The 25821-nt window shown below is 31.5% G+C and overlaps 1 protein-coding gene across 11 annotated transcripts in view; it reads right to left on the reverse strand.

Moving 5' to 3' along the window:
- LOC140431731 (facilitated trehalose transporter Tret1-like) overlaps positions 1 to 25821 on the reverse strand; it is a 66128-nt gene that overhangs the window by 32160 nt on the left and 8147 nt on the right. For 3 of the 11 annotated variants that reach the window (XM_072519631.1, XM_072519646.1, XM_072519645.1), the window contains exon 2: positions 8110 to 8253. The exons of 3 other annotated variants lie outside the window; for them this stretch is intronic. In XM_072519631.1, coding sequence (XP_072375732.1) covers positions 8110 to 8111 — 2 coding nt within the window. In that variant the 5' untranslated portion in view covers positions 8112 to 8253. Of the gene's footprint in view, positions 1 to 8109; positions 8305 to 21591; positions 21766 to 25821 lie in introns of those variants that run through there. 5 more of the 11 variants (XM_072519640.1, XM_072519625.1, XM_072519635.1 and 2 more) reach the window with 3 other exon arrangements.

Here is a 25821-nt window from a genome sequence, read left to right on the forward strand (position 1 = left end):
GGTGGAGGCAAAAAATAAAGGAGGCCAAGGCTCATTTTGGGCTGTAGTGCCGTAGAAGAAGAAGATTTATTTTGCAAGATTTTACTTTTCTGTTAATATTATTAGTAACAAATTACTCGGTTAAATAAAAAATTCACAAATTAACAAATTGAATTTTTATGATTTATGCAACGAGGTACCCCAAATTAAAAAAAACATCAATTTTCATTGCTTACAACTGGAGATACTGCGACTTTTATAAATTTAAACTTAATAATTCAGTTTTCGAAATAGTAAAATAGAACGGCTTCTTCGGGTTCTAAGGGACGTAGGACACTATATTATTTTTAAATTTATGTAAAAATGACAATATTTCGAATAAAAAAATCACTTTCTATATCGCACCTTATATGCAATAGTGGCACAACTCAAAATTGGTTATATTTGAATTAGTGATGTTAACTTACTTCATATTAATATACGACTCCATCACCGAAAGTATATTAAATTAACTGTATCTATTGGCCACGAAGTGGCAATAGTGTCACTTTTCATGTTTCAAATGGGTATAATATTTATTATTCTACTTAAGTGATAACGATAGTTGTGCTTTGAGAGTTGTTGGCGTAAGATGTGGTTACAATTATACAAAACAGAAGTATTTTGAGTTTTGTTGTTTTAAAGAGAAAATAGTACCTGTTTTGATTGTCCATTTTGTGTTGTGACAGTTTTGTAGGTAAAACATCAAATACAATTTTTTTTAATTTGATTTGTGTCGTTTTACCTAAGTACGGTAAATATACCTGTCGATTATTATATCATCAACAATGTTATATTACTAATTTTGGTTTAAAAAATCATCAAAACTGTCACAACTCAAAATACTTCAATTCTGTGAGAGCCAAAAGAAGATCAAAAAACGACACAAGTCAAAACAATGATTTTTTAAGGATTAAAAGCTAGTTAAATCTAATTAAAGCTGCAAATCATTGCTTTTAAATCTTCTAGATTCTGTTATGTCAGAACTAGTTTTTGCAATTTCTGAAATACTAATGTTTTTCCATTTGTGTCACTTTTGTAGAAGGGGTGCGGTATGTTGATGCGTCTGAGTTATTTTAAATGTTTATAAGCTTAAAATCACAGTACTTTTGTAAACCTATTTTTGCAATAACTGTTAAGTGAAACTTCTTGAGATTTCTAAAGCTGAATACATGTGATATTGTCCCTATCATCACGAAAAATCAACTTTTTTTGTGCATTTTTAGAAAAGTTATTGATAATTCGACTTTTGAATCTATTTTTGCAATAATTAAGCAACAAATTAACAAGTATAACTTTACAAACTTTCATTATAAAAGATTTTCTATGCTTTTTCAGTAGAATTGTGTCACTTTTCCATATAATTTACCGGTCTTCACCTTTAGTATTTAAAATCAAGAAGCGATATTATATTGTTTATAATCTTTTTTTATGAGTAAAAAATGATATTTAATCTTTTGCATATTTTGTTTATTACATATCGTTTTGACCAAACTTATCAAAAGCAGTTGTGAGATACCTGTATCAAAGAGTTTTACGAAAAAGTCTTTTCATTTGCCAATTTTTTTGGTTTATCAATGTAATCAGTTTTGACTACAATAATTTTGTACGCTTTTGCCTGTAAGCAACGTAAATATATTTTGGACGCAATAAACGTAAAAAAATCAAATAGCTTTACCTAAATTATAGTAGATTGACTCAGCTTGGTAATATTTTGGAGTTATCGTCCGAAATATACGACACGCAAATTCCACCACACCTTATTGATAGCTGAAAGATACTAACTGTTGCAGACTTCTTTTATTGAAAAAAACAAAGAATAATCATGAATAAGGAAGTGTATATGTATTTTTTAAGTTTAATTAAAACTTTCTATTTTTAAATACTAATGTATAATGACAAAACAACAGTTTTATAAAACACTATAAGAAAACGCCGAGAAAATCCCAGGAGAAGGTACACTAATCATTACAGGATATTTCAAGGCCCACATAAGCAAATAAAATTGCTTCAGAGAAGTTGCAGGTGAAAACTCAATACATGACACAACAAACAATAATGGAGAAAGACTATGTAATTTAGCACCGACATTAAACATGAACATAAGTAGCACATCAATTGCATATCAATTTCTAGACAAAGAAATAAAAAAAGATGTCAGAGAAGCTAAAAATAGAAATCTGGAAGAACAATGTGAAGAAATCGAGATATTGGAACGTAAACACGATTCGTTCAACCTCCACAAAAAGATCAAAGAAGCAGCAGGCATCTATAAATCAAAAAGGCCGGGACACTTAACAGACGCTCAAGGAAATCCAATAGTTGATATTGAAGAAACAAAAACAACATGGATGAACTATGTGACAACAACATTTGAAGACGATAGGAATGTCACCATCACACAAAATAAAAATGTCGATACCGGACCACCTATTCTCTAAGTGGAAGTAGAAGCTGCTATAAACAACATTAAGGAGGGAAAAGCCGCAGGACCATACGAGTTCTACTTGGAATTTTTGAAAATTATGGATAAAGACGAAGTAAAAAGACTTACCTTGATCTTCAACAATATATATAAAAATAGAAAAATACCCCAACAGTGGCTAAGATCAACTTTTATAACAATCCCTAAAAAACCCAATGCCAAAAACTGTGAAGATTATCGAATAATAAGCCTTATGAGCCATCTCCTGAAAACTTTTTTAAAAATTATACATAAAAGTATATATAAAAAGTGTGAAGAACACATGACAAACACACAATTCGGCTTCAGGGATGCATTGGGTTTCGAGAGGCACTTTTCGCATTACAAGTTCTCTTTCAAAGATGTAGAGACGTGAATTGTGATATATATGTCTGTTTTGTTGATTACCAGAAAGCGTTCGATAGAATAAAACATGATGAACTGATGAAAATATTAAATTCAATTGGTCTAGACAGCAGAGATCGTCGTATAATAAACAATATCTATTACGAACAAACTGCAGCTGTTAGAGTTGGGGATCTGTTAACAGACGACATAAAGATAAAAAGAGATTTGCGACAACCTATAACACAAATCACCAAGTTTTGTTATCTGGGTGCAAACTTAAATGAACAGTGGGACCAATCGACCAAATTAAGATAAGGATCGAGAAGGCAAAATCAGCTTTCGTCAAAATGAAAAAAAATCTTTAACAGCCACGATATAAAATTGGAAATAAAAGTTCGTTTACTAAAATGCTACGTATTCTCCGTTCTTTTATATGGCGTGGAGTCATGGACCTTAACTGAAGCATCACTGAAGAGACTCGAAGCATTTGAGATGTGGTGCTATAGACGCATGTTGAGAATTTCTTGGATAGACAGAGTTACCAACGAAGAAGTACTACATAGAATGGATAAAGAGCGCGAACTAGCCATAACCATAAAACGTCGCAAACTAGAATACCTGGGCCATATAATGCGCAATGAACAACGATACAACCTACTTCGGACCATACTTCAAGGTAAAGTGCATGGGAAAAGAGGTCCAGGACGAAGAAGAATATCCTGGCTGCATAACCTGCGAAAATGATTTAACTTAACCACTACCGGACTTTTCAGGGAAGCAGTCGACAAAGTTAGAATAGTCATGTTAGTGTCCAACATCCATAACGGATAGGCACCATAAGAAGAAGATAAGTAGCACGAGGTATGACAATATAAAGACATACACAAAATAACACGGATGAGACCAAGAAGTCTGCAAGGAAATCAAAAAGACCATATACTGATTAAAAAAACACACAAACAATCGATAAATGACGTTAGATCTCACAGAGGGGCCAACATCGATTCGGATTATATGCTAGTAATTACACAATGTTAAATAAAAACAACGAAGAATGAAAGGCGAAAAGCATAGAGAAAATGGAACGTAGATAAATTAAAAGAGAAAGAACTACGAGGAAGATATTTGTACAAGAATTAAATACAGAGATGCAGTTCAAAGAACAACAAATGGAGGAACAGTGGAAAAAAATAAAACAACTAATAAACAATGCTGCAGATAAAGTGGTTGACAAAATGCAAAATAAAAGAAGAAATAATTGGTTTGACGATGATTGCAAAATTAGCAGTAGGAGAAAAAAATTAAACAATATTGAAATGGTTAAGCACAAGCAAAGAAGAGGAACGAGAAAAATACAAAGATCAAAGGCAAAAGGCAAAGAAATTATTAAATTGAAAAAAAAATCGAAGAAAAAAAGTAGAAGAAATTATGAACGAGACAGAAACAGAAAATAAAAGACACAACTCAAAACCAGTGTATCTTCTTCTTCTTCTTCTTTCTACTTTATAAATATGCAAAATGCCTGTTTTTCTTCGGTTTTTAGCCTCAATTGACGTTGTCTGACCATCTTTTCCTCGGTCGTCCCAATGATCTTCTTCCATTTGGCGATTTGTCTCTTGCTATTCGTACTATTCTGTTTTCTGTCATTCTTTCGATGTGTTGATTCCATTCCACTTTTCTTCTTTTGGTCCTCGCGTTTATTTCCTCTGTACCACATCTCGCTCGTATTTCCTCACTTCTTACTCTGTCTCTTAGAGTTTTGTTTGCCTGCATTGCCCACTAGGTGGATCGAGTAGCTTGGTGGGTGATGTTGCCGGTTCCAAGCCCGGATAAAGGAGGAGGGTTGTAGGGTTAGGTTAGCAGCCTGCCATATATAAAAATAAAAAAAGGTTCAAAGAACCGGTGACGAGCCTCGGACTAGGATAGAAAAACCGTTGTACCAATACTTAAAATTAGGTAACCGAAAACGGGCAGCTAATATAGCTATAAAAGCAGAAAAATAATAAAAGTATTTCGAAGAAATATATCAAGAAGTGGATAGAGAAGAAGAAAGAGAAACAATAACGAACACGGAACAAGATAAAGAAGAAGAAGAATTGACCCATACAGATGTGAAAGAGAAAATATGTAAACTTAAAAATGAGAAAACAGCGGGAGAAGACGGAATTTGTGCAGAACTTATAAAGTACGGTAGGGACTGAAAGATTTATAAATTAATACGAAGATATGGAGTAAAGAAATATTGCGCGAAGAATAGATGAATGGAATTATAGTGACAATTCCAAAACAAGGAGAGCATAGAATATGCAAAAACTACCGAGCAATTTATTTACTGAATAAATACTGAAATATGAACGTAAGCAAGAAAAAAAGACACAAATGACAGATCTGATAATAGGTGCACACAGTTTCGAAGAGGTTGAAGCATTCAAATATTTGAAAGTACTACTCAACATAAGAAATGAAAGTGTAGATATAAAAAGAAGAATTCAAGCGGGAAATACAGCGTTCTATAGAAATAAAAAAAAATGTTTAGAGATAAGAAGATAAGTCGAAGCACAAAAATGAAAATCTTTAAAACGACATTAACAGCAAGAGAAGAAGAGCAATTGAAAGTTTTTGAGAGAAAGATTATGAGAAAAATACTGGGATTAAAGAAGGAAAACGAAGAGGATGCAAGACAATGGATCCATCACGAAATACAAGAATGAATGGGTCAAGACAACATAGTTAGAGTAATAAAAGCACAAAGATTTAAATGATATGGACACATAATGAGAAGAGCAAAGATCAATCCGTTAAGAGTTACAACGAAATGGATACCACCAGGTAAAATAACCAGAGGCAAACCTAAACTGAGATGGAGACAACAAGTCGAAGAAAACTTGGTGAAAAGGAGAATGCTAATTAGAAATATGAAAAGGACCATCAAAGAGAGAGAAGAATGGAGAAAATGAGTGAAAACAGCGAAGTCACACCATACACTGTAAAACCAAATCCAGAATGGGATGATCCCCCACACAAAAAGGATCTTCAAGTGAAAACAGCTTCAGCGTTTTCGGGAGCGTCTAGCTTGTATGTATATATAATCTTTAAACGACTGAAAAATTTCACAAATAGACATTTATACGTTTGTTTTAATTTATTCAGTTTTATTTTGTGAATGAATAATTTTTTACTTTAAGCTACAATTAATATTGGCAATATTGGCTGATTTACATAAACACGTGTGCTTATGTAAATCAATGCAATGTCATAAGTCATAAGTCATAATTAATACAAAAATAGTCGTTTATTTATTAACACTTAATTCTACATAAGACAACTGAATAAAATATGTTAAATTATTTTTTGCGGTCAGCCCAAAACTCAAAAGCTCCACGGAATTTATATAAAATTTACACAATTTACTACACAGGGTTGGAATATGAAGAAAATAAATTACAATAGATTCATTACATTTCTCTAGCACAAAATATAGTCACAGACCGAAACTAAAGGAACAAAGATTATGGAAATTTGTGTAATGTCTTTAGCAATGTATAAATACAAAATAAAAGACTTGAATGACGAGTAGTGGGGCCTATTTTTGCTTCTTATATGGCTTATAAATTTCAGTTGTATTGATTAAAAACATGTATGTGAGGCATTTCGAAATTTTTATATCTAATCTGTTAATTAAGTATTCAATAAAAGGGAAAATGCATTTTACGGGTATACAATTGGAAAAGCGCTTTTAAAATTAAATTTTGATAAGTTTGAAAAAACATATTTAAAGTAGTTCATAGATGTAAAAGTGTGGTTATAGTTTTCACATTTTGTAGCATTTGACATATTTTGTCAAACAAATTGGATGTTGGATTTCGACCTTGATCTATATTGGGAACTGGGAAGTAAATAGGTTTCTGGACATTTAATGAAGTATACCGTCATCACCAAGACGTACCGGTTGCAGATAGTGTATCCAAAGACGGTCCAAAAATGTCTACAGCCATGGTTTCAAAAGTTGTACCAACCAAATATTGCTTTATCATGCCCTAGTTCCTCGTTCTTGGACCTTTACTACCCAAACATTTTGTGCATTAATAGCACCAACGGATTTCTTATTTTAGCTTACATATTGTTTATCTCCAAATGACCTCCAGAGATACCGCAGTGACACTCCAGTGACATCTACAGAACTCTGCTTTTCGGGAGAATAAGTTGAGCTTGGCTTTGGTTTCTATCTGAGCTTTTTCGTCTATGTTATAAAACCCCATCAATTATCTTTAGTAGCCTCATTATGCCCAATCACTTTTAATTATTTCGTTCTTCTCGAAAAGCTAACTCCAGTTGGGTCATTTTCCCATAGTAACTCAAATTGGTGCAATATTTTTATTCGTATGTTGTTGAATGCGGAGAAGAGAAGAATATACCAAAGACAAATTCAAAAGAAGCAAAGACTACTGAACAATTAATCTTGTGTCACATACGCTAAACATCCTCTTAAGATTGTTCTAAATCTATTTTATAGTGGCATCTTAAAGTAATTACTACTTGAATGGGAATAAGCCACAATTAAAGTTTAAAATAAGTTTACTGACGTTTTAATTTCCCCTTAGAAATCGTTCTCAAAATACAGACATTAATAAATTAAACAAATTTTGTTTTTTGTTACTTGGTGAAAAATTCTTCTAATAATTTTTGTCTAATCCAGATGACTTTATTGTAAGATAGTTCATTCGGTTACATGAAATTAACTTTAACTTGAGAATATCCGTCAGAAAAGGTACCTTAATCGGTAGAATACGCTGAAAATGATGATGATTATAATAGAAACACAATACTTAAAAAATCTACCAAGAAGACAAAGATAATAATTAACAGAATCGTGCCTGTAAGAAATTAAACTAAAGAAGAATACATCAACAAGAATATAGAAAAGATTGAAGATGCTAGGAACTAGAAGCTCAAAGAATTTGGTACCAGAAATCTAGAATGATGGTTCAAATTATCTGCTGCAAAAAAATGGCAAATAATAATGTATAATGTTATATGTTATAGGTTGTATATATATATATATATATATATATATATATATATATATATATATATATATATATATATATATATGTATATTGTTTTCAGTTGAGTTATGTCAAGAAAATTATTTCTTTACCAAAGACATTAAAAATCATTTATATTTGTCGTGTCTGTTAACATTAAGGGGTCAGTTCCACACACTGCTGATTAGAAAATAAATCATAAATTAATTATTAATAAAAGAAATAGAGACTTACATTGTCAGTATCCTTATCCCGAAGCGGTCACTCTTATTAATGGTTTGTTAGTGCTGACTTCATATAAACACAAAAATGTCTTAATATATCTTATTATTATTTATTATTGTCCCCATTCATTAAGATAAGATAAGATTGCATCCACTATTAATTTCATCATTATTATAACACAAAAATATTTTTTTACTTGAGCTACTAGTGGAAAGATTGTTTTTTGAGAATGTGATTAAGTGTTGTATTTCTAGTTAAAACTGTATGTCACTTTAGAGATTGAAAAAAGTTTTAACAATATAAATATAACGAATAAATAGTATTTTTATTGGGCAAGATTTATTGCCAGAGTATTCAAGTTCAATATTTTTTATATATACTTCATTCTTTTATTAAAAATGTTTCGTAAATGAATTCATACACGTCATCAGTTATGAACCATACAGATTAAAAAACGTTTAGTTTCTTATAAGAAAAAACAGAACTAGTCAGTTTTTATATAGGCAAAGTGGTACATGGTTCACAGTGAAACACTGAAATTTATTTTTAAATTTGGCGCCATGGACGTAGAAACATAGATGGACCCAGCAATAAGATACCTTAAACACACATTGTTTTGAATCTTCGATATTCCTGGACAAGAGGGTAAAGGGGAGTAAAACGGGTATCGATAGACTGTGATACTTCCTCAATGAGCATAAGCGTGCTTGAATTTTTACTCGCGGGGATAATTATTCAAACGTTAATAATTGGAAGTAGTAATAATGTATAAAAACACGTTTTTATAGAAAAAATAAAATACAATTTTATTTGCTTTAAAATTAATACAATAAAATATAGTTAAGCTCAAGTTAATTTTTTAATAGGTATCAAATAATCCTACGATAAAAAAAAAACAATTAAAAAATATACATTTGTCAAATTTAAGTACATACCTATATTTATTGATAATGTGTTAAAACATATTTTTTCAAATTGTGACAAATTTGTTTTAATACAATATCAATAGATTCCACGTAGTAAGGGTTTCTGCTACAAAATTATTTATTGATCATTCCAAAGCTCTTGCTGGCATTTGACATAAAATTATTTGCAAATATACCTACTTATTAAAAAGTAGGCGTGAAAATGTATAAATTATTGGAAAGCTATTTACCGAACAGAAATATTAAAGTAAAAATGGTAAATAGACATAATAGAAGACGTTGGTATAGAAATAAATTTTTATTGATTGCGAAATAAAGCAATCTTAGTAAGAACGCTTCTTATGCGCACGGTGTTAGCATCTAAATTAGTCCTCGTTTCATGATGAATTCCAATTTTAAAATATTTCTCAAGAACCAATTTTAAAAGTTGCATAGAGTGACCATCGATTGCATCTTCATCATACATATGGTCACCAAAATGCTCATAGATTGATTTTGGGACATTTTGTATGGTTTTATTAATCAAAATATTCATAAGGTTTTTAACTAGTCTGTTGTAGATATTTATAGTTTTATTAAAAAATCTGAAATATTTTTCAGCTTCCTTACAAGTTTAAATAACCAAAAAGGATGCTTTTGAAAGGTTTTTTATACTGTTTTCTCTGTTGAAGTTTAGAGTAAGTTTCATCATTAATCAATATTATTTGGAAACCTACATAGAAAAATAAATAAGTTTTATTCATTTCACTAATTTATTGTTAATTCATGAGAAATATTAAATTAAAAAGCTACTAAACAGATCTTTTTAATCAAATGATGTCTACTTACAATTTAAAAATGTCTATACTAATTTCATGAACTAATATCTTGTTCAATACATTAATTAATATGAATAAACCCAATGGTACGCCTATGAAAGACATATTTTAAAATGTAAACACACAGGCTTCCTCAGTTCCTCATCTTAAATAACGTAAACAAACAGTACTTACAAATTAAATGAGACATTGGGATGTAAATATTTCGTTTTTTTGCAAATGCGAAACTGTAGCACCATTATTATAATTTGTTTATTTCACTATTTACAAATATCACTTAAAATACAGCCAAAATATCGAAAAACAACTTTTCCTCATCTTGGGTAAAAAGTAAACAAACATGGACATGACATAGAACAGCATTTGAAGTTTGACGTAGAGCCATAAGACAGAAATGTAAATACCGTTGCCATTAATAAATAGGTTTCAGTGCTTCTACATATAAAATAATTGATTGATATCTGTTATGCGCTATTATTAAATGATATGCACACTATGTGCACATTTAATGTTTTAATTACAATTAAATATATTAATATAAGTAATAAATTATTATTTTGATTTGACAGCACCTGTAGAGTATAAAATAAATATAGTAATATTTTCAGCGATACGTGAATAAGATATTTTAATAAAAAAATGTGACAACATTTGAAGTTGCTGAGAATGTGACCTAGTCAAATAATTTTTGGCTTCACATTTTTATGTAAATAACTGAGTCCATCTGTGTTTATACGTCCATGTTTGGCGCCCTCGTAAAGCGCATTTGTGAAATCTACAGTTGCCCAGTAGAGTTAAATGTTGTTGTGAGCATTCACGTGCGTGGAATAAGTTTTGCGAATAATAATTGGATTTTATGTTTTTTAAAGGTATTTAGTAACTTAATAAGAGTAGTTGTCATGTATTTTTTATTTATTAACAGCCGATTTTAAGTATTCTTACTATTACAATGGCATTATACCTATGTAATAATATAACCTTAAACACAATTTGTAAGATAATGACTCACATAGGAAAGTTTTAAATTTTATTGTGTGGTTAGGTTATTGGTACACACTGAAACAGTGTTATGTGGTACACAGTGATACGCGTTTCACTGTGTACCGCAATATTATAAACTATTACCAACAATTTGTTATTTTGGCATTTCAGATGGTGAGAAAGCAAACGCCTAGGAAAATAGGGAATACGTCTGCAGATGTAATGGCTGCTGCCACAAAGTTGATATTAGAGGAAAATTATTCTCTACGTGGAGCAGCCGAGAGATATAATATTAGTTTTGTAACTTTACGACGATATGTTCTCAAAAAACGCAATATTCCTGACGCAAATATAAAAATGTCACCCAATTATTCCGTCCCACAAATTTTTCCAGAGGAACAGGAAATAAGATTAGCAGAGTATATTAATACCTGCATTAAAATGTCCACAAAAGAATTCAGAAGGTTTGCATGAAAGATGGCGATTGTAAACAAACTGGTTGTTCCTGAATCTTGGACAGAAAACAAGCAAGCTGGGGTTGATTGGCTACGACAATTTATGAAAAAACGAAGGAATCTTAGTTTAACCCACCCAATGTGAAAACATTTTTTAATCATTTACACCAAATATTTAAAAAGAAACCTCAAGTAGCTAATGCATCTAGAATTTGTAATCATGTCATTAACATGACAAATAATATTGCACAGAATTCGAATCGTCTTCAACACATTTGTTTTACTGACGAAGCGACGTTTTTTAATGGTCATGTTGATCGTAAAATGTTAGATACTGGGCTGATGAAAATCCCAGATTATTTCGACAAGGTCACACGCAATTTCCACAAAAACTAAACGTTTGGGTAGGCATGTTAAGTAATTATGTTGTAGGCCCAATATTTATTGACGGTGCATAATTGAAATGGTGAAACTCAACTAAATATGTTGTAAACCGAGATAATGCTGGCAATTATATAATTACAAATCATCCACAAGAGTTTCCTCAAAATGTCATATTTCAACAAAACGGAGCTACGCCCCACTATGCCGCCAGGGTGCGAAACTAGCTAGATCATGTTTCTCTAGAAAGATGCATTGGCCGACGGAGATATGTAGAGTGGCCACCAAGATCTCCTGACTTAACCCCATTAGATTTTTTTCTATGGGGTTACTTTAAATCTAAAGTGTATCTCAGTATATCTCAGTATACTGTACTATTGATCAGACGATGTTGTAAACAGTTGGAGAAGAAATATTTTATATAATAGTTGTACTAATTTAGACTGTACTAAATATTTTCTACTTTTATCTAATACAAAATCTCTTCTACCATCTACAAAAGATTAACTCAAACAAACAAAAATTCATTAAATTGTTGCAAGGTTCCTTTAAAGGTACTCTTTCTCGCATAATTTAAATTCTGTAAAATTTTCTGTAAATTTCGAATAAAAATGTTAATGGTAATTATAGCGAAGACATTGGAAGAGAGGTAAGTGCATAACCTCTATAAATTTAGGAAGGCGAAGGAAATTTTATTTACTTTCAACACAAAAAACTAAAAACAAAACCGGCCCAGGTAATTAACGCTAATATATTAGTTTTAAAAGCTAGAGGTGATCGTTGCTACATCAGACCGTTCCAAAGTAGCTAACAATTATTTTAATTGAAAATTAATTTATCCAGGAAGAAAACGTGAACATAAATTACTACAAGCTACTGCTTGAGAGAACCATCTTCCATCGACGCGTTGAGTGGTGAGGTTGGCTCTATCGCGACTAGTAGCAATAGAAATATGGATTCAGATGATAATACATCCGATGACATTTGGAAAAGAAATAGAGAAGAAGGGAAACTGTTATTTGGTTCCAGTAAAAAAGTACAAAGAAGCCCAGTTAAAAGTCACAGAGATGAAAACAAAATAGATCATATACTAAATATGATAAAAAATTTAACAATAGAGTTACAAGAATTAAAAACTGATATAAAAGAAGTTAAAACGGAACAAAAACAATACAGAGAAGAAATGAGGGAACTCAAAACTAAACTAGCAGAATTAAAACATGAGAATAGTGAAATCCGGAAAGAAAATGAACAAATCAAAAAGGATCTGAATGATACAAAAGGACGCCTTGAAAGGCTGGATAGAATAAGAAAAGAAAATAATGTGATAATACAGGGAATAACAATAGAAACTGGAGATAGAAGAACACTAAAAGAAGTAATAGGAAATTTTATGACAAAAGAGCTTAATATTACTGTAAATATAGAAGAAGCAGAAACTAGGAAATAAAACATGCTTAGGAGACTAGGAGACTGCCAAACAAAGAAAAAAAAGACGAAAAAGAAATCTTTTATGATAGGGTCGAAGAGGAGATAGAAAAAATACCCAAAGAAGACGTCATATTTGTACTAGGAAACCTCAATACCCAGATTGGAAAAGAGAACTTTTTACAACAAATTGCAGGAAAGCATACAATACACGAAAACACGAATGACAATGGGCAAAGACTATGTAACCTAGCAACAAGAACAAATTTGTTAATAAGCTCAACAAAATTTGAACACCCTAGTAACATGGAGGTCACCAGATCAGAAAACATATAGTCAGATTGATCACATAATGATTAATAACAATGGTCAATAAAAGATGTAAGAACATTTAGAGGTGCGTGTGCAGATTCAGACCACTACATGGTCACAGCCACTACAAGTCAAAAAGTTAAAATTGAAACTAAACAGAAAAACCAATATAAAAAGTGGAATGTCAATAAAATAATTAAATAAGTAGTAAGAAAAACATATGAAGAGGCAGTAACAGTTCAAATAAAAGATAAATATCAAGCAGAAGATACAAACACAGAATGGGAGACGATCAAAGAAGGTGCAAATGTGCAGGTATGTAAAAGTCAGGCTAAAACAAAAAACGGATGGTATAACCAAGAATATAGAAAAATAACAGAAAAAAAGTGCAAACCAGAAATAAATGGCTAAGAACAGATAGAGAAGAGGAAGACAGAGAAAAATATGAAAAATTAAAAAGGAATGCTAAGAAAGTGATAAGGCAAAATAAAAGAAGATGGGTAGACGAAAAAATGCAGGAAATAGAGCAGGAAAGAACAAACATAAATACGAAAAACTTTTACAAAAAGATTAAAGAACAAAACAAAAAATACAAAGACAAAACAAACGGAATAAAAAATAGAGAGGGAACAGTGATAATAGAGAATCAAGAATACAAGCAGGTATGGGGGATTACTACAGGGAGCCCTTGACGGAGGAAACAACAGGAGAAGAAATGCATAACGAGGAGAAAACGGTGCCTGGAGAAGAAGTAGATGAAGTAGATGAAGTAGACATCGAAATTACACAAGAAACAACATTAGAGGAATTGGATGAAGCAATACAGAGAAGCAAAAATGGAAAAGCCCCTGATAAAGATGGAATTAATATGGAACTATAAAATACGGAGGAAGAGATCTGAGAGGAAAAATACTGGCACTATTGAAAAATATATGGAAAGAAGAGAAAATGCCAGGGGACCAGGAGGTAGGGCAAATCATAACAATACATAAAAAGGGAGACCAACAAATCTGTAAAAATTATACAGGAATAACGTTACTAAATACAACATACAAAATATTGACATCAATAATAAACAGCAGGTTATCAAAGATCACAAAGCAGACAGTAGGACAGTACCAATGTGGATTCACAAAAAGAAGATCTACAACAGATGCAGTACACACAATAAAACAAATAATGGAAAAAGCAAACGAATATAAATTAGAATTGGAAATGTTATTCATAGACTTCAAACAGGGATTTGATTCAATTAAAAGGAACGGATTAATGATAGCACTTAAAAAAATTAAAACTTCCACATAAACTTAGAAAATAAATAGAAATGACAATGAGAACTACAAAAATAAGTATAAAGACACAAAGAGGGGAGACAGGGGAATTCAGTATAAATAAAGGGATGAAACAAGGAGATGCCTTATCAACAACGCTATTTGATCTAGCCTTAGAATATGTACTACGAAATATAAATAAAGGAAATCTCAGAACAAGAGGTGGTCAAATAATTGCATATGCAGACGATATTGCTATTATTGCAAAGAACAGGAAAATAATGAAAGAAATGTTAGAAGAAATAAGAGAGAAAGGGGAGATATTAGGACTAAGAATAAATCAAGAAAAGACAAAAATATTAAGATTAGGGAAAAAGTCAATGAAAAAAAAAATCAAAATAAGAAGTTCTGAGTTTGAAGAAGTAGAATCTTTCAAATACCTAGGAGTTACAATAAGCAAATCCGGAGAAAGGAAGTCCAAAATAAAAGAAAAAATATTAGCTGCGAATAAAGCTTATTTTGCAAACAAAAGATTACTAAGCAAAACACTGACTAAGAAAACTAATATGAAAATTTGTAACACCATAATTAGGCCAATATTATTATATGCAGGAGAAACAATGACGATGGTTAAAAAAGATTAAGAAGACTTAAGCATAGCAGAGAGAAAGATTATGAGAACCATACTAGAACCAATTAGAACGGAGCAAAATGAATATAGAAGCAGAACAAATGCAGATATTTTAGGAAGAACGTAAGGAAGACATCGTGACTAAAATAAAGCAATGCAGAGTTAGATGGATAGGTCACATTTGGCGAGCAGGAGATAAGGCAGTGATATACGCAATGACAGAATTTAATCCAGGAGGAAAAAATAGAAGGGGAAGACCAAGGTCAAAGTCAAAATATCTTTTTATCGCACTTTATAGTCGTACTGATAATCGCAAAAATTCAACATTTTTTTTTATTTATTTACGGTGCAACCACAAGGGTTATTAGCGTCCTAAAAAATATGGCTCGAATGACAGATAATAGTAGGACAAAGCGGATACTGGAATGGAGACCAAGAGATGATGCCTACCGAAGCAGAGGTCGTCCACCAACACGTTGGACTGATGATCTAAGACGTTGTCATAGGAATTGGATGCAAGAGGCACAAGATCGAAATAGATGGAAAATTATGAGGGAGATCTATGTCCAGCAGTGGATAAGCGAAGATTGAATGATGAAAGTTAAAAAAAAATACAATAATTGATACAGTCCTGAGTCTTTAAGATAACTTATTGTGTTTTTGATGTTCATGTTTTTTCCTAAGGCTTCCTTTATATTATTTGGGATAGTGTGCTTGCCTCTTGCTGCTTCATATGTTTTGCACCGAGTTAGTATATTCTCCAGGGAGAGTGTTACTTGACAATTATCACACATTGGTGGCACAGTCCGCGCAAAAAGGCGTTTATGTATCAAATCACTGTGTCCCAGCCGCAAACGCGCTATTCTCACTTGATCGTGTCTATTCGCTGTGGGTTGGAGCCACGGTTTCACTAATTGTTCGGTTTCCTTGAGTTTACCTTGCGATGCACTCCACTTATTCCGCCACGCACTCAACACTTTATATTTTATTTCTGACTTGAAGTCACCAGAAGAAACCTCATTAAATATAATGGGGTCCTGGCTAAAGAATGCTAAGCGGGCTAGTTCATCTGCTTCTTCATTTCCTTGTATACCTGAATGTGATCTAACAAATATGAAGTCAACAGTGAACTTATTATTCTTTAGAGGAATTATTTACCGATGAGTCAATGAAGTTGTCATTGCAGAGAGTAAACCTATGTGTTTGCCAAGTTTTGGTATTAATTTGGTGCTTTTGGTTTTTATTCTTCTGTCGATATAGTATGGACGTAATTCCGTTAGAAACTTTATAAGGGCATGCGAGTCTTCTGAGTACAATTTTGTTACGCTGATTATGTCTTTTGATTCTTGTATATTTTCGAATAGATCCATTACTTGATCGAAGCTTAACAATTGCTTTTCCGTTTCTACATATTCTCTAACTGGTTCTAGTAATGTTTCGAGATTTGGTATCTCATCTCTTAAGTTTTTGTCATCAGTTTTGGTTTTTTCTTTAATTTAAACTTACGGTTTGCAAAGTTTTCTTCCACGTGTGGCGTGATTGCATCTTCTAAGGTTCTTTTTCCGATTGCTCTGTTCGAAGTTATTTGGGGTTCGTGAGAATTCATGTGTATTTTTATTTGTAGGTAAGTGTTGACTCGTTTCGAGTGAGGTTGATTTATGTTTTTGGGTATTAGAGGATGACTCAGACGATGTAGGTGTTGCGACTATAGTGTTAACTGAAGAAGTGGTTGTATAGATGTATTTTGTAGTGAGCATTGTTGAGTTTGGTTTATTGATAAATTTCGGATTGCTACTGTTTGTAATGTGATTTGAGAAGACGTAGTAAGTGTGGAGAGAGTGGTATTTGAGATTGTGAGAGTATTTTGTAGATTATCTTGTTGAGTATGATTTATTGATGAATTTTGTCTCATTTCTGTTTGCATTGCACTATCATTGTTGACATTGGACACCAGGCAGCTAATCGTTGACAATTAGCTGCCTTGTGTCCAGTTGATTTGCATTTGAAACATGTTTAGTTTTGGGTTATAAATATGCTGTATGATGTTTGTTCCAATTCGATGATAAAAGATTTAGGTAGTACAAAGTTGTATGGAAGAGGTAAAAGGAAAATTTGCCTTCGGAAGCTTAGAATATGATTGAAGGCAGGATTTGTTGCTCCTATTCGTAGGTATGATGAGAGGATTTAAACCTAGTTTTATTAATTTGTCTATTATTAAGTTAGAAGGTATGCTTGGACATGCATTGGACAGAATTAAGCAGACTGATGGAGTTATTAATCGTCTTGCTTCTAGTATAATATATATATATATATATATATATATATATATATATTTATATATATATATATATATATATATATATATATATATATATATATATATATATATATATATATATATATTGTTACGATAAAAATCCTGGCCTAAAATAACTGTAAATATTATGACTAATTCTGTTATGTTGTAGATTGTGCGAGGCCTAAACGGAAGCTTCCAAAAAAAACAACATTTCGAAAGTTCGAGGCGAGTCGATGGGAAATCCAGTTTGCCCTTACCGTTTCGCCGTCGTCTACTCAAGAAGGTTTTAGACTTTTCGAGATAACGGCACTGGCATATATTAACAGGACATTTTATTTGGAAGGGTCAGTTAATAAAGAAGATCCGCGCCCGCGATTTAAATGTTACGTTCGCCTATATAAATTATGTATAAATTCGTTAAATAAATTAATATAAGTTATTGTGCTTTTTAATAAATTAAAATAAGAACCTTTTAATAAAGACATAAATAAATTTCACAACAATATATATATATATATATATATATATATATATATATATATATATATATATATATTTTCTACCGTTTGATATACGGGATGCGAAAATTATATTCTTTGGTTCTATATGCTGACTCAATCCTCCAAGATAGTCATTAATTGTACAATTCCCTAGAGTGTTAAATAGAATAGCTTGATCTCTGTTTGGGATTAATATACTACGTGGTTCACTATCTGCTTTTGAATATGATGCATTTTGTGGTAGTTGACTGGAAGATGACACCTTTTAAATGGATTTCAAAACCGACTAAAACTGGTGCTGTTTTATAGCTTTCGCCGTGATACCAACTCATGGAAATTGGATAATACTTATAACTAATTGCAGTGATTTACCTAAATATCTATATCCAAATAGATAAAAAAAAGTATATTTTATCTACTCACGATTCCAATATTCAGTATACAAGTCACTTTCACTTAGTTTTTTACTTAATTACTTTTAAATTTACTTCAATAACTAGTATTTAACTAGCACGATAAATTAGTGCCTAAAACACGTCTTTCTCGCTTTTTGGTTAAACATCGACTCAAAAAAACCCAACACTGTATTTACATGAAATTATATTTATATGAAATTATGAAAATATAAATAAATATCATTTGATAGTAAATTTAATTAATACACCTATAAACTAAATAAGATGTTTAAAAATAACACAAGATATATTAAAGAAACTGAAACAGTAGTTAGTATGTTTTCTGTATTTTTAAAATTTAAATATTATATTTAAAATTAAATAAGGTAATTTTAATTTATTTTTTTATATTTTAAATAAATTCAATAAATTATTAGATATGTTTGCTCCTAACGCTATCTGTTTACGTGTTGACAAAGCATACGTTGTTTACTTTACGAAGCTGTTAAATTCAGACCAAATATTAATATTAAAATATAAATATCATTTAGGTATCATAATAATTCTATTTATATGAAATTATTGTAAAACGACAATAATTATAAAATTTAAACAGACGTTCAATGTTGTTATTAGAATGACATTACGACTTTTGACAACTGTTATGATTCGCATCTGTTAGTGACAGATATTCTTTTAATTTTTTACTTCCACTTTAATGTCTAAATTTTTTGTTAGTTAGTTTTTATGCAGTTTTTAATTTAAAGTTCCTTAGAGTAAATATATAATGACTAGAAACCAATTGATCGAGAGTAATAAATAGATGTCAAGAATTGCTATTCTATGACATTACCCATGACGCTCGTCTCACCATTTTACTCATGATACTATAACAACAAGATATGCTCACGTGCCGTTCTAATTTTAATCGACTTTGCGCATGTCGTCATAGCGAGACAAAGCCAGGGGACTTGTATGTATTATATTTTAACGATGCATCATATGGCAACGTTGTTCCATTACTGTAATAAATAACTTCGAAACTTAAATTGTTAACGGTAAGTATACCTCGATGCCATATCTTGCACTAAGAAGTCATAACTAGTTACTTTATGTGAAAACGTGTTTTGAAAATTAATAAGTAATTTGTAAAATGAATTAAAGAAATGTATGAATCTACGATTTGATTGTGTGTATTACAAACAAAATAAATATTGCTACAAAACATAAATTAAATATAAAAGGCCGGCAAAATGTAAAGAATTTGACCATAAAGGAAAAGCGGGTCATACTTGAGACTTTATGAATATTATTTATATATTTATTTTACAATACAGAATGACGGTATTAGATTTTTGTTTTGACACAGTGCAGCAACAACCGTTGATACGTATTTCGACCTCCTTAAGTCTCTTCAGAACGGTATAGTCACTGCTCTGAATCAAAACAAAAATCTTTCCCGTCCTAGACAATAGTTATTAAAATAACTATATACGGACGTAACTACGCCATCTAAAAACAAAAAGAGAAATCAAACGATTTCTACTTAGCGAAACCGAATTCAAATCTTAACCACTGTGTTTCCTAAAATTTGCGAAACAAACAGCTGGATGAATTACTCGGCAACGGAATCTAAAATTGCATTCCACAAGCCGTTCATCCTAGTCAAAATTCGTAGTGAATTCAGTTTCTCGTACTTCCAACGAAGTAAATAACAAAACAGAATGACGGTATTAGATTTTTGTTTTGACACAGTGCAGCAACAACCGTTGATACGTATTTCGACCTCCTTAAGTCTCTTCAGAACGGTATAGTTATATATATATATATATATATATATATATATATATATATATATATATATATATATATATAGATAATTCATCCAGCTGTTTGTTTCGCAAATTTTAGGAAACACAGTGGTTAAGATTTGAATTCGGTTTCGCTAAGTAGAAATCGTTTGATTTCTCTTTTTGTTTTTAGATGGCGTAGTTACGTCCGTATATAGTTATTTTAATAACTATTGTCTAGGACGGAAAAGATTTTTGTTTTGATTCAGAGCAGTGACTATACCGTTCTGAAGAGACTTAAGGAGGTCGAAATACGTATCAACGGTTGTTGCTGCACTGTGTCAAAACAAAAATCTAATACCGTCATTCTGTTTTGTTATTTACTTCGTTGGAAGTACGAGAAACTGAATTCACTACGAATTTTGACTAGGATGAACGGCTTGTGGAATGCAATTTTAGATTCCCTTGCCGAGTAATTCATCCAGCTGTTTGTTTCGCAAATTTTAGGAAACACAGTGGTTAAGATTTGAATTCGGTTTCGCTAAGTAGAAATCGTTTGATTTCTCTTTTTGTTTTTAGATGGCGTAGTTACGTCCGTATATAGTTATTTTAATAACTATTGTCTAGGACGGGAAAGATTTTTGTTTTGATTCAGAGCAGTGACTATACCGTTCTGAAGAGACTTAAGGAGGTCGAAATACGTATCAACGGTTGTTGCTGCACTGTGTCAAAACAAAAATCTAATACCGTCATTCTGTTTTGTTATTTACTTCGTTGGAAGTACGAGAAACTGAATTCACTACGAATTTTGACTAGGATGAACGGCTTGTGGAATGCAATTTTAGATTCCCTTGCCGAGTAATTCATCCAGCTGTTTGTTTCGCAAATTTTAGGAAACACAGTGGTTAAGATTTGAATTCGGTTTCGCTAAGTAGAAATCGTTTGATTTCTCTTTTTGTTTTTTTATTTTACAATCTTTGTGATTTTTCTTTTGCGGATATTGGAATTATCTTTAATATTTTTTACATCTAAAAAAAAGTAATTTTACATCTTCACATTTACATATTTTGCAGCTTCTATTAAGTTTAAATAATTTTTTGTTATTTTTAATGTGTCGACATTATAACTACGAACCAGTTCACTACATACTACATACATCCAAAGTAACTTTTTTTAAAGACCTATCAAAAATAAATTCTATTAAAATGGACATTAGTATATATTATTATCTATAGAAACATTTATTATTATCTATAGAAACATTTGCTCTGCTGTTAAAGTGTGTCTAAAACCAAAATACTTACATGTTTTTTAATATATTACATTTTTCCATTCTTCTTTTGCGTCTATTTTCAGGCGATGTTTTAGCGCTTGAGGATTTTATTAAATAAACTGAATGTTGTCACCACAAAATTTATATAACAATATAATATACAAAGTCTTTACTACATCAATGAATAAATAAAAATATCATTCACTACGTTTTGAAATACACGGGATAGCAAACTCGATTAACACAGCAATATAATTAACATGAAGACTTATGAGCATTTAACTTGCCGCCATTAAAGTTGTCTCGGGCTTACGTCACAAGAACATGCGCGTTGACTTATCTTGTTTTGTATAGTATCATGCATTTTACTGTAGAAAAAAAAAATAATATAACGCCAGTATAGAAGCTTCGCTTCAAAAACGAAGTTTAGTATTTACTTATGTTGACGGGTGTAGTTCGTAGAAGTTTTGTATTAAATTAAATCACAAATTATAATTTGTAATCTTGAGGTACATTGCTGATTTATTCAAGGTTACCTTTACCATACTGGACTTCACATAGTTATTTGAATATATCTTCAAGATTAAATTAAATAAAATTCAATATAGTAGTCCTGCTAATTAGAAAATTAAATCGAATGGTATTCCTGTGAAGAAAATATGGTGGTTTCTTATATCCATCTAAATCATAAAGTGTGTTTACTCGGTTCTAATTAGAAACAAAAAATACGGGTTTTCACAAAATCATGCTTTTATTTATTTACATGAAAAGGATACGGTAAATGACTTTAATGTTTATTGTGCTATTAACAGATGTTAGCAAAGGTGAGAGCACAATGCTAATACCTTATTTTTGTCTAAAAACAAGACAAGAGTGATTCATTAACAATAATAGTTGTTGACTAATTGATAGATTGATAGAGGACGTAAAATCTTCTTTTATGTGGACATAACTTTTAAGAAAAATAAAGAAAATATATTAAGCTAGACTTAACTGCTCGTCAGATAGAAAAGCAAACCCAGGTAACTCAGGAATAAAATCAGATTATGCTTATTGATACTCATCGACGAGGATTAGTTGCGAAAGGATACAAACATAATAATATGTATATGTGACATCTACTTCTTCTTATAAACTCTTATCTTGAAGTGTCAGATTGTTTTTTGGTTATCTATGTCTTCTAGATATCCATTTTCTTTTTGGCTTTTTATTTTTCTCTTTGTTATCTTTACTTTTATTTTCCTTTTAATTTGTGTATGTTGTTTTGGTTCTGCCTGATTAGATGTTTTTATAATATCCCAACTGTTTCTTCCCATTTTTACCAGTAGAGAACCTTTAATTATCTACTGTCTCATTTTTTTATTTCTATATCTATCCATTTAGGTCTATTTAGCAATCCAAGATATTTCGTTTTCATAGTATTTTTTTGTGTACTATCTGTAATGTCCATGTTTCACTCGCATAGGTTATAGGTTAAAATTTTTTTTAAGTTTAAGTTTTTTATTTAGTCCTTTTTTTCCCAATATTGTTTTATTTAATGCATATCATCTAAATATATTTTTCCATCGTTAGAAACTATGGACCCTAGATAATAATATGTTTTTACTGTCTCCAATTCTTTCTTTCTCTTTGATTTTGAATATTTTTTCTGTGTTTTGTTTTATTACTTATTATCATTATTTTGCTTTTCCCTTACCTTCTTGGTAGTTGTACATGGTTGTCTGCTGAAAGAACCCGGTTTACTAATGTTTAGAAGTCCTCTAATTTCTCTGCAACAATGGCTCTATCGATACATGATATATCATCATCATCATCATCATCATCATCATCATCATCAGCATCATCATCATCAATCAGCTGTGATTTGTTCATTGTGGAACATATACCTCTTATTGGTCGCAGTTCTTTTGAGGTCGTCCGACCATCGTGTTGAGTGTCTTCCTCGGTTTCGCTTATCTGCTCGTGGTATCCACTGAAGCAATTTGTTTGTCCACCTGCTGTCTTTTGTTCTTTAACATTTCCCCGCATCTCCATTTTTGTCTTTTAATACGTTCGATAATGTCTTCGATTGTGGTTCGTCTAGTAACTTCTTAGTTTCTTAGCCTATTTCTCAAGCTTTTATCAAGCATTAATCTCTCCATTTTACGTTGTGTCCTCAATTTTCCACTAATTTTTTTTATAAGAGTTAAGATTTCTGCTTCGTATATGAGGACTGGTAGAACTCACTTAAATCTTTCCTTTTCAAAATGGATTAAGAGATTTGTTTAGAACACGTTTCTCATTTTTATGTTTTTCGAGTGACTCGACACTGAGGAGTAGACAGATTGAGACCTCAGATTGACAGTTCTTGTATTTCTATGGACCAACCCAATGCAGCGATAGTTCGTGGAGAATTAAAATGAACCACGAGCTGGATGAACTAATGCAGAGCGCAGATATTGTCAGATTTGTAAAATCACAAAGACTAAACTGGCTTGGTCACCTAGAAAGAATGCCAGATAATCGAGCTGTAAAAGTAGTCCAGAGATGGAAGCCCCAAGGAAACAGAACAAGAGGAAGGCCCCGTAAAAGATGGATAGACGACGTAGAGAGGGATCTTAAAACCATGAACATCAGGCAGTGGCGAAGGAAAGTATCCGACAGGGCAGAATGGAAGAACATTGTTAAGCAGGCCAAGACTCACAAAGGGTTGTAGCGCCATTAGAAGAAGATACTGGTACGTCACGCGTGAGAGAAGTAGGCACATTGAGACCCAGAACTCGAAGGAAACCATATCCCTCTTGATAATGGCTCCAAAATGGATTATATGTATACTTATATATATTATGTATATACTAGAAGAATAGGAAATGAGGAAAATGGAAATAGGAAATGAGAGGGCAAAAATACGCGTTACTACAACTTATTATGCAAGGCAAAATCCGAGGAAAGCGAAATGTGGGAAGACGAAGAATATCCTGATGATTTCCAACCTTCGATAGAAGATGGAACTTAAAGAAGAATATATATATATATATATATATATATATATATATATATATATATATATATATATGTTATATGAGAAAATATTAACCTTGAACGAGCTTAAGTTCGCCGACTTCAGATTTCATCATCCCATTCCCATAGAAACCGTTGAGCACGCAGTAGAAGAACTTTGTACGAACCGTTGGCCAATATTCATGGGAACAGCGGTTCAGCACGTTATACCAAACCTATAAATTACCATTTTCAGATGCCGGAACCAGTCTTAGCTGCAACTTCGACCAGTCCAGTTATTGTAGTAATTTTAAATTAATTTAATTTTGTACTATTGTTTAATATTTAATGTGTAACAAATAAAGTTCTTTTTTTAAAAAAGTCAAATACGTGATTAGAGATCTAACATACTACTATATATATATATATATATATATATATATATATATATATATATATATATATATATATATATACTTTGGTTGCTTGTACCTAAACGTACTGTAATTTCTTAGTTATTCGTTAAAAAACTCTTCCACCCAATAATATGCTCTTACAGATAGATGGGCTTTTGTCAATTTACGGACCATAAGGAAAGAAGTTGTATATTTAAGGAGATGATTTTATAATTTTTTTGAAGTAGCATCTGCAATGTGGTATCCCACTGAGCCCAAAAAGATACGTATTGCTCTTTTTTGTCATTTAAAAGTAACATCAGATTGGGCAGCTGTAATAGACCCACACATAACCCACCAAGGCCATATCGAAGATGAGACCCGAACAAAGAAAAATATGTTATTTTGGAAGATGCTAAATTGATTTCCTTCGAAACAGATCTTATTGCATAACAGGCTGAGGCTAGTTTCTTACTTAACAAATCGATATGAAGGGACCATTTGAGGTTGCTGCCTATAAAAATACCAAGAAATTTTACAGAATCAACGATGCTGATCTGGCTGTTATTAAGAAGCAAGAGTTGAAGAGCTCCTGTATAAGTGCTCACGCATAGAATCTTTATGCTTTTATTGGATAGGTCGTCGAACAAATTTAACAGGTTCTGAAAAAATAGAGTTCCGTGGAAAAATCAGGTGATCTATAAATGCAAAAAACGTATAGATTAAGATTCTTGTTATAAACCAATGAAAACTCAAAAAAAGGATTAATTCAACAGAAAGTTATATTTTGTTATAGGAGAGAAATCATTAATTGTAGAAAGAATTAGGATGCCACCATGAGCTGAATTTGGACAATCATACCTAGCAATTGTGGTATATATTTATAC

The sequence above is a fragment of the Diabrotica undecimpunctata genome, chromosome 1 (genome assembly GCF_040954645.1).
Source record: "Diabrotica undecimpunctata isolate CICGRU chromosome 1, icDiaUnde3, whole genome shotgun sequence".
In the NCBI taxonomy this organism is placed as follows: Eukaryota; Metazoa; Arthropoda; class Insecta; order Coleoptera; family Chrysomelidae; genus Diabrotica; species Diabrotica undecimpunctata.